This window comes from Condylostylus longicornis, unplaced genomic scaffold (assembly GCF_029603195.1).
Source record: "Condylostylus longicornis isolate FDR11 unplaced genomic scaffold, ASM2960319v2 ptg000081l, whole genome shotgun sequence".
Classification (NCBI taxonomy): domain Eukaryota; kingdom Metazoa; phylum Arthropoda; class Insecta; order Diptera; family Dolichopodidae; genus Condylostylus; species Condylostylus longicornis.
In genome coordinates this window covers 2,909,478-2,924,645 of record NW_026578049.1, presented here as the reverse complement: position 1 = coordinate 2,924,645, position 15,168 = coordinate 2,909,478, and the positions used below count along the sequence as shown (strand labels likewise).

General features: G+C 24.6%; 1 protein-coding gene across 1 annotated transcript; it reads left to right on the top strand.

The window, feature by feature from the left end:
* The first annotated feature begins 64 nt into the window (after positions 1-64).
* On the top strand, positions 65-3,552 carry LOC129613168 (GATOR complex protein Wdr59). The gene is made up of 6 exons (XM_055527127.1): positions 65-294; positions 364-593; positions 679-953; positions 1,005-1,738; positions 1,802-2,490; positions 2,545-3,552. Exons 1-6 carry the CDS (start codon positions 169-171, stop codon positions 3,401-3,403), a joined length of 2,913 nt encoding a protein of 970 aa, XP_055383102.1. The 5' UTR covers positions 65-168; the 3' UTR covers positions 3,404-3,552.
* The last annotated feature ends 11,616 nt before the right edge of the window (positions 3,553-15,168 follow it).

The window sequence follows — 15,168 nt, the reverse complement described above, 5'->3', positions numbered from 1 at the left end:
TATCGATTTTGAGACTATCAATAGTATCGACAGTTCTCCGTTATCAATTGAACATATGTTAATATATTCATGAATCAGCTGGTTTTTGTTATCAAATACAACTTTTTGAATTTTACAAATTTTTCTTGTTAATAAATATTTTTATGGAGTTTTAAATTTTTAAACAAGATGTCCTTAGAAAAATCAACAAAGGAGATACCTCCATGCGTAGTAAGACATAGTTATTCTACTTTTGAGCATAGGGATTCTCAAGCAACGGCTATGTCTGTTGATTGGACTGGTCAATGGGTTTTAGTAAGTACCTGTTCACCTAATCATTGACAAAATTCACCTAATAAGTAAAAAATATTGGTTCTTTAACAGTTGGCTGGTAGAAGACATTTAGCGTTACAGAGACTTCAAAATAATAATGATGATGATTGTTGTCTTCAAAAATACCACAGAAACTCAAAATATGATGTTTCAGCATGTGAATGGGCAATATGCGAAAATAGTAAAGAATATTGCGCAATTGCTACAAGTCAGTTAATTGAAGTGGTAACATGGAGTTCCGGCGATCCGACATTAATACATTCATTGCGAGCACATACAAGGTAAAATTTCTATTTCTAAAATTTGAAAAAATAATGAAAAATAATGAAACAAATTCAATATGTACATACATATATTTAATTTCAGAATGGTTACTGACATAGATTGGCATTCAAGGGAACCTCATTTGTTAGCTAGTTGTTCTATAGATACATTCACACATTTATGGGACTTACGTGATCCAAGAAAACCAACGTTGTCATTAAGTGCTGTTTGTATGTCAGGTGCAACTCAAGTAGGTTTTAATAGAGTGTCAGGAAATTTATTAGCAACAGCACATGACGGTGATCTTAGAATTTGGGATATTAGAAAAGGGTCTTGTCCTATACAATACATAACTGCACATTTATCGAGAATTCATGGTGAACAGTATTAGCATATATATTTATATATTGTTAATTTTCTAATTTTAGGCATAAACTGGAGCTATAAGCAAGAAACATGTTTTACAACTGCAAGTCAAGATGGAACTGTAAAATATTTTGACGTTAATAATCCAAAACGCGCAGAAAAAATTATAACAACAGCATCACCAGTTTGGAGAGCACGTTTTACACCCATTGGCAATGGATTATTAACAGTTGTTGTGCCACATTTGGGTCGTGGGGAGAATAGTTTATGTCTGTGGAGTAATTATAGACAAAGCGATCCAATTTGTACTTTTGTTGGTCACACTGATGTTATATTAGACTTTGCCTGGCGCTCTAATAGAAACGAAGATTCTAATGATTTGGAAATTATAACTTGGTCTAGAGATCAAACGCTAAGGTTGTGGAAAATTGAAGATCAGTTATTAGATCTTTGTGAGCCACCATCTCAACAAATTTATTGTGATGTGGATGAAGAAAAAGATACTTCTAGTACTAAAGGAAGTATTAGTAAAGGAATTGATATTACAAATAATATTGAATATTCCAAACACTTGTCTGAAAGTTATGATTGGCAGCCAACTTCTCCACAATCACCTTTACCCCAGCAAATGATGAATAAATCGTTAGCCCATAGCCAATTGGCGTCTTGTTCTTTGCAACATGAGTTTTCTTTATTAAATACTAATATTCCCCATATAGATGTAGAAACTCTTGATCCTGTTAAACGTTATGCTATTTTTAAAATTGTTGTTAGTCAGCACATTGTAATTTTGCAAGTAAAGTAATTTTTTTTTTGATATTAATTATAGAAATTCACTCTTGTTATTATTTCCTTTAAGGTAAATTTTCCAGATGATTACCCGCAACCGAATGTAATACCAGAATTTGGATTTTGTGAAGGAACAACCTTGGACGACCGCTACGTTATAAATGCAACAAAAGCTCTAAAGGCAATTGCTCTGCAAAGGGTGAAAAGATTAAGAACTTGTTTGGAGCAATGTTTAAGAGCATTAGTTACAAATTTGAAAAAATCTTTTGGCCACTCTGAAAAGCTTTCGAACTCTATGCGTTTGCAGTCTCCTCGGCTCGAAGGTGCTCTTACTGGTGCCTTACATGATGCATGTGTACCTTTTCCCAGAACATCTGGAGTTCGGTTTACAAATGTAGGATATTTAATTCACTTCTCGCAGAATATCGTTACCAAGCGAATCAGTATACGGCACCAACAACAGAATGTAACTCCCAGAGCTTTAAGTGCGATAAGTGGTGGTTTTCTTGGAAATGTTATGGGGACTCAACCAATTTTATATGCTCCTCATCGTACTGATAAAAATTCGCCGTTTTATTTACCAGAACGTTTAAGTGGAAAATCGTCTGCAAAAACTAACAGCAAAAAATCGCAACAATCTTCTTGTAATATTGTTGTAAACATTTATGATATACAAAAAATTTTAAACATTAATCGAAAAGCAGCACTAGAATATATAATAACTAAATCAAATATATTGGAAACTTGTCGACATAATAAGTAATTAATCAATAAATTTTTTAATACATAATTTTAATGGATTATAATTTGCAGGAAAATATCCGAACGATACGCAAGGTCAGATCTTATTCCAATATGGAATTTAGCAGAATTAATAGCTTCAATAAATTCGCCTTTCGAATCAGACAATGAAATGCTTTTTTACAAAGATCCGTTCAAGCGTTATATTGTCGAATCTTTGATTATGCATTTCGCCACAAATGGAGATGTTCAAACTGCAGCAATGCTCTGTTGCATTTTTGAAAAATTTAATAGTTATTCAACAGATATGACGCAACTTAGTATAAAAGATGGTCATAGTCAGCATAAAGTTGAAAAAGGATTACCGCCTATGACAACTTATCATACTATAATGCCTACTGATTCAACGAGTTCTGCACTAGCTATGCAATTAAAACAATTTCGAAGCAATTCTTGGTCTGATTCCTTAGATGGCATTGATTTAAAATATTTTAATGCAATAGCAGAAATTCCAAGTATTGGTATAAATGTTAATCGTTCCTTATTTTTGAGTAAATCAAAAATGTTATTCTTCGATTCTTTGAAGAAATTATATAGCGAAATATTATTTTCTTGGGGTCTTTTATCTGAAAAATCTTTAGTTTTAAAACATTTATCATATCCAATACAAGAACCGCAGTGTGTTGGTTGGGCAATTGAATGTTCAACATGTGGCCGAGTTAGTAAAACTTCGTCTTGCAGTAATTGTCATAAATATGTTTTATATTGTGCATTATGTCGTCTTCCAGTAAGAGGAATGGCAAACGCTTGTCTTATATGCGGCCATGGAGGTCATTTATTACATTTAGATCAGTGGTTCAAAACACATAATATGTGTCCTTTTGGATGCGGATGCCCATGTTTGGAGCGTACATCCGCTTTATTCGGTTAAAATTTTTAATTTTGATAGAAATCTATAATTTTGATAACATATAAAAAGAAAAATCGAAGTAAAAATTTAATTATATTGAAAAAAAATAATTATCACTCTATTAAGCTTTTTTTTACATTAAAAGTTATAAGTACAGAATATATTTTTATTAGCACGAAAATACAATTTTTTTTAAGAGTTTGTTGTGTTTTAATTTTCTTCATACCATTTTGTTAAATATTCAAATCTCTATATTAATCTCTATAATCAACTATAAATCTCTATATTAATTTCTTTTTAGCTTTCAACATTGGAAATGAAAAAAAATTTAAGACTGAACCTATTACATATGTGAACATATTACATTGGCCATCCCGAATTAGGAATGCATGTTAAGAATTTTCGTAGTTTGTTCATATTGATAATGAAAAATTTTTGTGAATGTTTTGAGTTTTTGTGTCAGGGTCAGAATAAAATTAATTATACTTTTAATTTACCATTCCACAATAGATTGTGGCATAAATGTATCACCTCATATAAGAAGTGTTATACGAATGAACTATATTAATAAACAACAGGTACTCAAAAATGTTCATTTATAATTTTTGCTATTTCAATTTTATATAAGCCCAAAGTTATGCAAATTTTGGATTAATATAAAACTAAAAATCTCTCTTCGCGCCAAAAGTCAAGCGATTTTCTTATTTTATACTTTAATAGAAATTTAATTTTCGCTGATATTAAAATTCATAGTTACTTTTATTATTATTGTTTTAAAATAATTCAAATTACTAGATAAAAAATTTATGATAAAAAAGAGATACATATATTTTTTTTGATTTCTTCTATAATTTTATTTATTAAAATACAAATATAGTATGAGCATATTATTATATATGCATATATGTAAAAATATTAAAAAAAAATAATAATTTCAGCAGGAACAAAAAAATATGTATGTATGTATGTATGAACATAATTATATATTTTCAATTTATTTCAATATATTTCTTATAAACAATCTAAAATTTAATAGTACATTAACGTATAATATTTGGAATTATTGTTTTTTTTTTTTCATTTCACTTAAAAATAAAATTAAAAAATAAAAAAAAAATATTGGCATAACGACATGTTTTGATATATTTTTTCTTCGCCAATTTCCATTAAAATTAAAATATACATTTTATTTTTGTAAATATATATTTATATTATTGTATATAATTGTAAGTAGATTATAAACAATTAAGGATAAAGTACAAAATATCAAATTCTTATGATTTTACCTTTGAATGTATTTAATTGTTATATTTACTTGAGATAACTTTGGCATGACTATTTTGAACAAAAAAAAAAAAAAACAATCTTAAGGGATTTAATTTCAAAAATATTATAAAAAAAATTTTTGGCATGTGTATAAATTTGAATGCAAATCAATTTATATATTTTTTAATTGTTATATTATAAAAGTAACTATTTGTTTAAATAGTTTTATAGTAATTTATTGTTGACTTAAGAAATAACTATTCTATCATATAAAGTTTAAGTATTAGTAAAAATACTCTTCCAAAATATTGTATTTTTTAGACTAATTTACTGCATTTCTTCTTCAGATACGGGGATTTTCGATAATTCAGGCATGACCTGAAAGTTCTAAATTAAATCTTAAAACTTCTTTCACGTCTACTTACAAATTTGTACAAAATGAATATTTTACTTTTACAAATTTGTAATACAACTCTAGTAATTCTTTTATATTCAACATTTTTCTGTTATATGCTTCTTTTAATTTATAATATTTTCATAGTTGTTATAAAAAACTTAAAAATTCCTTTAGTACTTCTTTAGTACCTTAAGCATAACTGTCACATTGTCGAACATGCTATTTTCGCTGATTTTGCTGTTTTGATTTATCGCAAGTGTTCTATATTAAGACCTAAGTTAGAATTGAATTATCGAAAATCCCATACCTAGCGTTAAAATTTTTGATTAGTGGCTAAAAAGTAGCCTTTTTCGAAAAAAAAAAAAAATTGAAATTGATTGTAAACACTGTGGCTAAAAATTTTTTACGTAAAAAACTATGCTTAATCAGTAAGTTATTAAATATTATTCGATCTTTTTTTTAAATGATAAAATTAAGTAATTTTTATTTAAATTATTCGCCAATTTATGATCATAATTTTTATATTATTTTTTGTGTATATGTCTAATTAGTATACGAATTTTAAGTATAGCTAATATTATGATGATATCATTATTGTACTTTAAACTTTTGAAATTTTCTTAAAATAATAATATGAAGAATTTCACGCATTTTTATTTGAAGTTAGACAGAATGTACAAATTGCTGATCTTCTTGTTAAATCATTTGCTTCACATGTATTCATATAAGCATATAAACATGGTTTTGCTAAGGAACCTATGATTTTATAAAATTATTTATTAAAATTAATTTTAAAAAAGAAATTTTAATTTTTTTAAATTTTTATTTAAATTTGTTATACCTGTTGATACAACTGCATCTAAATGTTTTATATAACTATTTGCCAATCTTAATACTTCTATTTTTGATAATTTTTTATTTCTTGGTTCAGTTGGTATTAAAACTCTTAAAGCATCGAATGCCATATTAACACTGTAAAATATATATGTATATATATATAATGTTAAATTAGATATTAAAATTTTATAAATGAATGGATTTTTAGTTTTATTTTAGAAAAAAATTGTGTGGCTTCTACAATAATTTCCTTAGCAAGGTTATTAAATTGCTACCAAATTTTTAGGAAAAGTTGAAAAGGCTAACGTGATTTCTGAATTGGTTATACTAAATAATTGATTAATTGCTGATAATGTAGTTTGTATTAAGGTGAATAGCTTTAACCTAAGGGACTCAACTTAATAGACTATAAGGGACTCAACAAATAGAAATCGTAAGCACGGATGTATTGTGTGAGTACAATTTTTTTTAACTATAGTGAGCAAAAGCCTATTGAATCTTTTATAATAAATTTGGTGTAATTGAGCGAACTGATATAAGTTTGGAAAAATTTTAGAAATATTTATTTTTACATTTTTTACGAAAAAGGATTTAAATTTCTAAGAAAAATTTTAATAATAGGAAGTGATTTAGAAAAAATAAATTTACTATAGGTAATATTAAAAATATTAGGGATTGAAAAAATATATTCGAGTTTAATTAAGTTTTTTTTTTCATTCTTTAAATTCAAGTTTCCCTTTTTTCTAACAAAATACCTTTAGAATTTTAACATCATAATTTTGAATTTAACTATAATTTTAAAATTAAATTTAAATTATTGAAAATTAATTATATTAAATTGATTGTATACCAGTTTGAGAGGAGTGTTAAAAATTATGATCTAATCATTTTATTCAAAAAATTTTTTTATTTTTTTTTTAAATTTCCATGACTTTAGATTGATATTCCAAAGTAATTTTTGATAAAACGGAAATTAGAAAATTTTTGCCTATTACTTTTCAAAAGAAATAATAATTTTTCGCTCCATTCTTTTCCGCCGGTCATACACTTTAAAATTCCAATAAGTTTGGGAATATCAAATTTTTAAAAGGAAATCCCACTTTAAATTTTATCAGAAGATTATTATATAAAAAAGAAAAATAAACTCTATTAATTGCTGAGATCGAAACCAAATTCATTGTTTTTCTAGTACTTAGACTCCGGAAAATTTCTTCTCCTATAATATATAGTATATTGTTTTACCTTTGAGTTCGACATCTTTCTCTTGCATTTATATGACTTCTTGATTTTTGATTTGTTTGACTACTTGTAGATGATGATGAAGATGATGATGATAATTGTAATGGTGGCGGAGGTGGTGATAAATCATTTTCTGATGTTGGTGGTGATTGCATTGTTGTTGAATTATATTTAAAAAATTCTGGTATATCCGTATGTTGATCATCAATTATATGATGATCATATTCATTATGATGATGATGATGATGATGGGAAATTTCAAAAATTTCCGTTCTATTATAAGTGTCTAAACTCATTTTTCATAAGTTTTTTTATAATGGAAATGTTTTAAAAATTAAAATAATCTTAAATCATTTAAGGATTTAAAAAAAAAATTAACAAATAATTAGATTTTTTATTTTCCCGGTTATTTAATTTCCATAAAATTTTCTTTTTATTTCTTTCATAATAATTTTTTCAAAAAAAAAAAAAATTTTCTTTTATTTTTAAAATATTTTAGAATAGAAACTTTACTTTACAAATATGAAATATAAACTGAAAGTACGAGAACGGAAAATGAAAAAAAATTGCCGAAAAAAAAAATTTATTTATTTTCTTTCGGTATGACGTACCCGAGTACCCGACAGCAAAACGTGTATGTATGAAAAAGATCGCGAGTACATGAATATGTTATAAAATATAGATATATATATATATATATATAATTATATATAGCATGTGAATATATAATGAGAGAACAAAAAAAAAGAAATGATCATTTAAAGATCATTTCTCAGCTGCACTAACGTTTTTTTGATCTAAAAATAAAACTATGATGCTATGTGAATCCTTAACTTTGCATCCCATAATAATAATATGCCCGTAATAAAAAAACATCAAAATAAATGGGATATATAGGCATATGAGTAAAACAAAAACTAATAAACAAAACAGAAGAAAAGAAAAACAAAAAAAAAATAAAACCTTTGTATATAAATTTTGTACATGTATGTAAATATGTGTCACAAAAGACAAGATACTATATTATATGAAGAAGATCAAATGAGGAGTACAATGTAAAAATATTTATAATTATGTATTAACCGTATATATGTATATTTGATTGTATGTAGTAAAACGGATCTTCGTGAAAAATTGTTATAAATTATTTGTTTTTTTTGTGTTTTTGGAATTCGGAGTAAATAAAAAAACATTATAGGAATGTATGTGTACGCAGTTTCTTTTTTTGTACAATAAAAAATGAGAATATTAAAAAAAATAAGAAAACAGTAAAACTTCAAATTTTTGTGAAAAATTTTTAAATTTTTAAAGACCGGCTTATGAATTTTATTAATTGAAAGATAAATCTAAATGATTTCATAGAATTCTTGAATAAATTTAAATCTGTAGTAATTGTGCTTTTTAATCGTACTTGAAAATCACATTTTTGTGATTTTCACATTTTATATATTGCAGCAAAATTATATAAAATAACTGTAATATCTAATTAGTAAATTAAATATCACTTTTGTTTTAGAATAACTTAAAAAGTTTGAATATGTGAGAGCGAAAAATTATAAAGGATTCCTTTTTTATTACGAAATCTAAAATTAATAAATCAACAAAATCATCAATTCGGATAAAGTTATCCGTAATGTATGCAAATAAAAATAAGGACAGGAACTTAATTTTCGTACAAATTTTTGTGTCATAAAAGTCTTAATGATTTTTAAATTTCCATTGTACGAATTGAAAGAATCATAGTTAATCTTTTTTTATATATTTAAATTGATGACGATTTTTTAATAAAACTGAATTAATTTTACTTATTGGAAAGACCTAGGGATATTAAAGTTTAAGCAACTGGACAAAATTATGTAAAAATTGAAAATTTCAAAAAAATTTCGTAGAAGAATAAAGGGCTAAAAAACGCCCAAAAAAAATAAGAAAAATTTGTTTTTTCTTAAAGTTCGAAATGCTTGGTATTTCGAAGGTACATAAAATGCTAAATCGAGTAATATGTTGTTTCCAAGTCATTTATTAGTCTTTTCAGAAAGTGTTCATTTGAATCTTCTATCTCTATTGGAAAGGAAATTTTAAGCAAAAAAGCTTGGAGCAAGTAGAAATTTTGTGAAATTTTTTTCAAATCAAACTGTTTTGATTAGATTTGAAACCAAATTATGAACAAAAATTTTACTCATTTTTGATATCCGAAATAATTGTATATGTTATGTCACTGATTACTTAATCAATCTGTTCAAATATTGTTAGGCATATTTAAAATTTAATTTGTTGAAGAATTTCTGTCGATGTATAGGGGAAAAAAATTAAACAGATTAAAAATTTTTCATTTCAATTTAAAAATAATCATTGAATTATGCTAAGTTTTGCTTAGATTTCTTTTTTACTAGGTTTTCATATTACATAAATGGAATTATAGAACCATAATTACATAAATTAAAATTAATTTTCTTATAATTTTTAGGAATTAACAATTAAATTAGAACCAAAGAAAAATCAAATTGAACTCATAAAATTTTTTAAACATATTAAACATTTTTAAAATTTTTATTTCAAATATACGCAACTATTGAATATCGTAGTTTATAACTACGATATCGAATTTTTTTAATTATTGTGTTAGTAGAACTATTGACAAATAAAAATGTCATTAATTTTTCGGTAATTTTGAAAGGGCCATATGAAAAAATGTTACTATTAACATACAACTTTTACAATAGGTATACTCTTACTCTTTAAAATATATAAAAATTTTAAAATAAATAAATAATATTTATTTATAATAATTAAATCGGAATAAATAATTTTATTAATAATAACTCGACTGTTTTAATTTTTTTTTTCCATATAACAAAGAAAAAAAAAACAAAAATTCTATATGGTAAACGAATTAAGTCGTTATAGGCAAATAAATAGACCATATATAGATGTTTTAAACATTATATACATATATATCCCAAATGTTTTGTATGTAAGTGAACATAATGTACAGTTAAAAAAAAAACTATTTTCAAACCGTAGATTTTACATATTTACTTACATAAATAAACGATATAAATTTCATAAATATTGTATGTTCGATTTCGATATTTTTTTTTATAATTCTTATTTGTAAATGTGTTTGTGTACGATATTGTAAAATTAGTACATATGTATGTATCTTACATGCATACAGACTATATGCTCATCCTAATTTATATAAAAAATAATGATGAATTTCACTGATTCTTAAAACAGAACAAAACAAAAAAAAACAACTACATTACATTTTTTTGTTGTTTTTAAATTTTGCCTCCGTTTTCTTAGTTTCCCATATTAATGAAGTTATTTTTAAGGATTGGTTAAAAAAAAAAAATTTTCCTTATTTTTCTTTATTTTTTCTCAAATTTTTTTCTTTTTCATTTTTTTTTTTTTTATTTTTTGTTCTTTATATCCGTTCCTCCTTCTTCCAAGATCTTTTAAATATTATTTTAAATGTGTGCGTGTGTGTATCTTTTGTAATGGATTTTCCCAGGAATTTATGACTTTTTTGTTTTCCTGTTTTTATTTTACATACTGTCACAGTTTACAAAGATTTATTATTATAACATTTTGCAATTCTTTTTTTTTTATTTTTATAATTTCTTTGTTTTATTGTAGCCATATAGTTGTGATCTTAAAAAATTTTTGAAAAAAAAAAATTCAAGTAAAGATTTCAAAGGAAAATGTCATTTAATATGAGGTTATGATATTTGGGTTGTCTTAATTTTTTTTTTGTTTTATTGCTCACTCTTATGTTCTTAGTGGTTTTTATGGAAAAAAAAAAACTAATATGGATGATATCAACTTGTTTATTTCTCATACTCGCAATTTTTTTTTAAATTTTTAATAAAAATAATTCTAATTTTAAAATAAGGATTCGAAATTTGTATATTTACATACATATATTATATTTGCCACTACATATAGAATATAAACTAGGTTCTTATAATATAAAAGATGAGCTCTATGGTTCTTCTGTAAGTATGTACAGAAACATTATATATGTACAATAAAGATCGAAATGTTTGCTATTATTTTTTTAATTCCCGCGTTAATATCGCGCGCATTTTTGTCAAACTATTGTGATTTAGAAATAGTGTTAGTTATATATGCAGAAGTTTATGTACAAAATATACATGTATAGCTATGTATACATAGATAAAGGTATAAATAAATAATTTTAATTATACAAATTTAATTCTTTATAAATGAATAATTAAAGTTTATTGTTGGACTAATTTCTAAATAATATTGAATATACGTGTATGTACTTCTATAACATAATATTTTGCAAATGTATATATGTATATATCCCTATATAACTATATAAATCACATTACATTTTATGTAAAAATAGTTTTAAAACTTTGATGTAAAATTATTGTAATTTACACAACATTATTTTCCAAAAAAAAAAAAATATAAATATTTCAATAATTTTCTTTTTTGTTTTAAATTCCAATCTTTAGATTTGATCAAAGTGGTGGAGTTCTAACAATTTAAAGTAAATGATATGGTTATTCTCAAAACTGAAACAAATACACGAATATTTTTGTGCATTAAAAAAGGGTTTCAGAAAATATTTGGTGATTTGATTACTTACTCTTCCCTTTAATAGTATAGTGTAATAAAGGGGGAACAAAATGCTGCGTAATATCAAGTATAAGAACGAGTTATTTTAAAGGCAAAAATCATTGTGGGGGGTATTTCTAAGTTGATATTATTAGGATATATGTATAAGTTTATATAAGTGGCGCGAAAATTCTCAATCTTATTTTATACGTATAATATTTACGTATAATACACTTTTTTTATTTTATTGTTATTGTTGAAAACAAATATGTACAAAGAAAACTATTAGTTCTTAGGTTGTATGTCTAAATTAGCAACATACAATAAAATGTTGATATAATAACCAAATAATAAAAGGTTGTGCCAAGCAAACACATATCAACGAAACACTAACTTTCAAGAACAAGGTGCTTTGTAGTATGGCGGATGCTCTCTGGAATGTACGGTATAATGGCATTCATAGGGATTTGGGTGTCTTCGAAGTATCTGCACTTATGCCACGAACGTTTACAATGAAAAATTGAAACGAACGAAACTACTCGATTTTATAGAATAAAGGTCTGAGCATACAGCAGTTTCGGTACTTTTTTCACGGAATATTGACACAAGAACACGATAGAGCAAAACTAATGATTTGTCATTTTGAATATTTTTATGAAATTTTGATCACTCACATGCATTTTAAGTTGAGTTAAACTCCTCCACTTTTGATTTGTACCGTTATCTATGTCTCTCGATGGTTTTCAACTACTATTTAAAAAAAAAAACTGTTCTATTATGCTAAAATTTCTATTTGATTTCAAGTATCTCATTTTATTTAGATGACTGCCATTAAACTTTCAAATATGTTAAGTTCTCTTTTAATTTTTAAATAATAACTGTTATACTGTAATAAATTAGAAGTCAATATAACATTTATGAATTGTGTTATGTGTACAAATGTGTAATGTGTAAATTCAAAATCTTCAACTTTCATTAACACGCATGATGACTTGTTTGATTAAACATTTTACATAATAAACGAAAATACAAATTTTTTTTTTGTTTATAACATTAAAATAATTAAATATTTTTTATTAAGTATAATTGAAATTTTAAAAAACATTATGCCTAAATATCATAATAGCAATGTTAAAGATATAAAATCAAATTTTATTAATAAAAAAAACATTACATATACAATTTAAATATAAAATGATAGATGGCCATTTTTAAAATTAAAAGCTATTATTCACATACAATTCAAATTGTCTTGTTTATTATAGGCAAAATTTCTTTATAGCCAATTTTGTGAAAGTTTTATAAAAATGTTATTTTGGTACAGATTTGACGACGTGCCTACAATAAATTTATATTCAAAGATTTTAATAAAATACAAAAGTAGACTACGTTTGTAGCTGTGATTTTTTTTTTGAAATACAAACAATGTTAATTTTCTTTTTTCGGGATTAATTAAATTTTTTTTTGAAAAATTATTTTTAGTTCACTTTTTAATGAGTTAAGTAATTAAAACGAAAAAAAAAATTTAAATATATAAAAGTTTGCTGTAAAACTACAAATGTCGAGAAAAAACAAAATAACACTAAGAAATTTCGGAGGGAAGAAAGAAAGTGTTTTTAAAAAAAGTTACAATAGATCATTATAAAATAATGTTTGGTTAGTAAAATGAACAAATTACAAATATATCTAGTGTAGTATATATGCGACACCATATCTACTACATTTAATTATTTTTATTTTTGAATGGAGGGACAGTATTCAATTATCTTTTAGGCAATTTTGTATATGCAATAAAATTGCGTTTTGTATAAGATTGAATAAGTTTTCTTAAATATTTGCATTAATCTCAAACTTATTTTATTGGAGTGTTGTTATACAAAATGAAGTTAAATAATAGGTATTTTTAATATATTTTATTAAACCACAAAAAAGCTAATAAATACATAAAAACAAAATAAGCGTTTTAACCTGAAATAGTATGCAAAATTTAAAAACAAAAGTATTAATTTAGAGGCTGAGAAGCAGAGCTGCGTATAACATATTTATTAATATCATGATGTCAAAATGTAATTCCAGCCTCTTTGATTTTAAAAAATATAATACATATGTACATTAAAAATTTGAGAAAATCGAAACTATTTTTATGGTAAGTAGTAAGTATGTATGAAATAGAAATTAATATCATTGGTCCTAGAAGCCCTACCTTCTATTGAGCATTTCTTGTATTGTTGAACAAAATACTTACCATTTAATAAAAATAATTATATATAAATATTAAAATTAATAAAAAATAAATATTTGCTTTATGTCAATATAATTCTTCTATATAATTCTTTATGAATATTAGCAAATTTCACGGAATTCTATAATGAAATCAAAAAGAGCCTCCCATATAACCAAATAGTCGACATTCTAGAAAATATCAAACCCAAAATTATGTTTAAGTTTAACGAGGAAAATTCCTAATTTCTTTTATTTAGAAAAAAAATTAATTGTCTAGTTCTATAAACGTCCAAATTTTTCTGATATCCGCAAGAAATCATTTAAGAATTTTATTCTAATTTAATAATTAAATTTTTTCTGAAATTGGATCTATAGACAAAGCGGCAATAAAATATGAAGCTGTGCGATCAATTTAAGGTATAGCACAAATTTTAGATATTATGATAATCCGAGAATTTCTTTTACAAAGATTTAAAATTTCTGAAAAAAAAAAAGAAATTGAAAATTGAAAATTACTTTCGTATGTTACTCCTTACTACGAGTATTAGTTACTCATAAGTTACTCCTTGAGGTATGCAACACTATTCGATTGCAATATTTCCAATTTATATAAATTTTTTTTAAATTTTTAATAAATAACTTTTTAATAGTTATTTTGTGTAATTTTAGGAAGTTATTATATTCAAAGATTATTATAAGAAGATATACTATGATGCCCATATGTGTAAGATATAAAATTTAAACAAAGCGAAATTTCATATAGCCCTATTTACAATAGGATATTCCCTATTTACAATGTTTGAGCTGTTTTTGTACAAGTTCAGATAAATGAAGAGACAATAATTTTAGTTATGTACGTGTAGTCACTTCTCTTTAAAATTTAAAAAAAATCGGTTTTAGACTCATTATAATTGAACTCGTTATTTCGTGTTATATGGAGAAATTGAAAAATATCGTGTTATACGAAGTCATTTTGGAAATGCATTTGGTCGCTATTAAATTTCTTGTTTATACATCAATCATCTGCTATCGATTTCATATGCATAGTTTTGCGAAAAAAATAATAATTAATATGAAATTAGTATATGATTTGGTCGATGGATAAAAAGTAGCTACAGCTTCAATATTTCGAATTGCATTTAAAAAATAAATGGCACCAAACTTAATGAATTGATTCAAATTCAAATTACGTGCAAATTTGAAAATTTCTCTTGTGTTTTTTTTTTAATTT

Coding starts and splice junctions, on each gene's coding strand:
- LOC129613168 (XM_055527127.1), top strand. CDS start 169: ATGTCCTTAGAAAAATCAACAAAGGAGATACCTCCATGCGTAGTAAGA. Junction 295..363: donor GGACTGGTCAATGGGTTTTA/GTAAGTACCTGT, acceptor GTTCTTTAACAG/TTGGCTGGTAGAAGACATTT. Junction 954..1,004: donor ACATTTATCGAGAATTCATG/GTGAACAGTATT, acceptor TTCTAATTTTAG/GCATAAACTGGAGCTATAAG.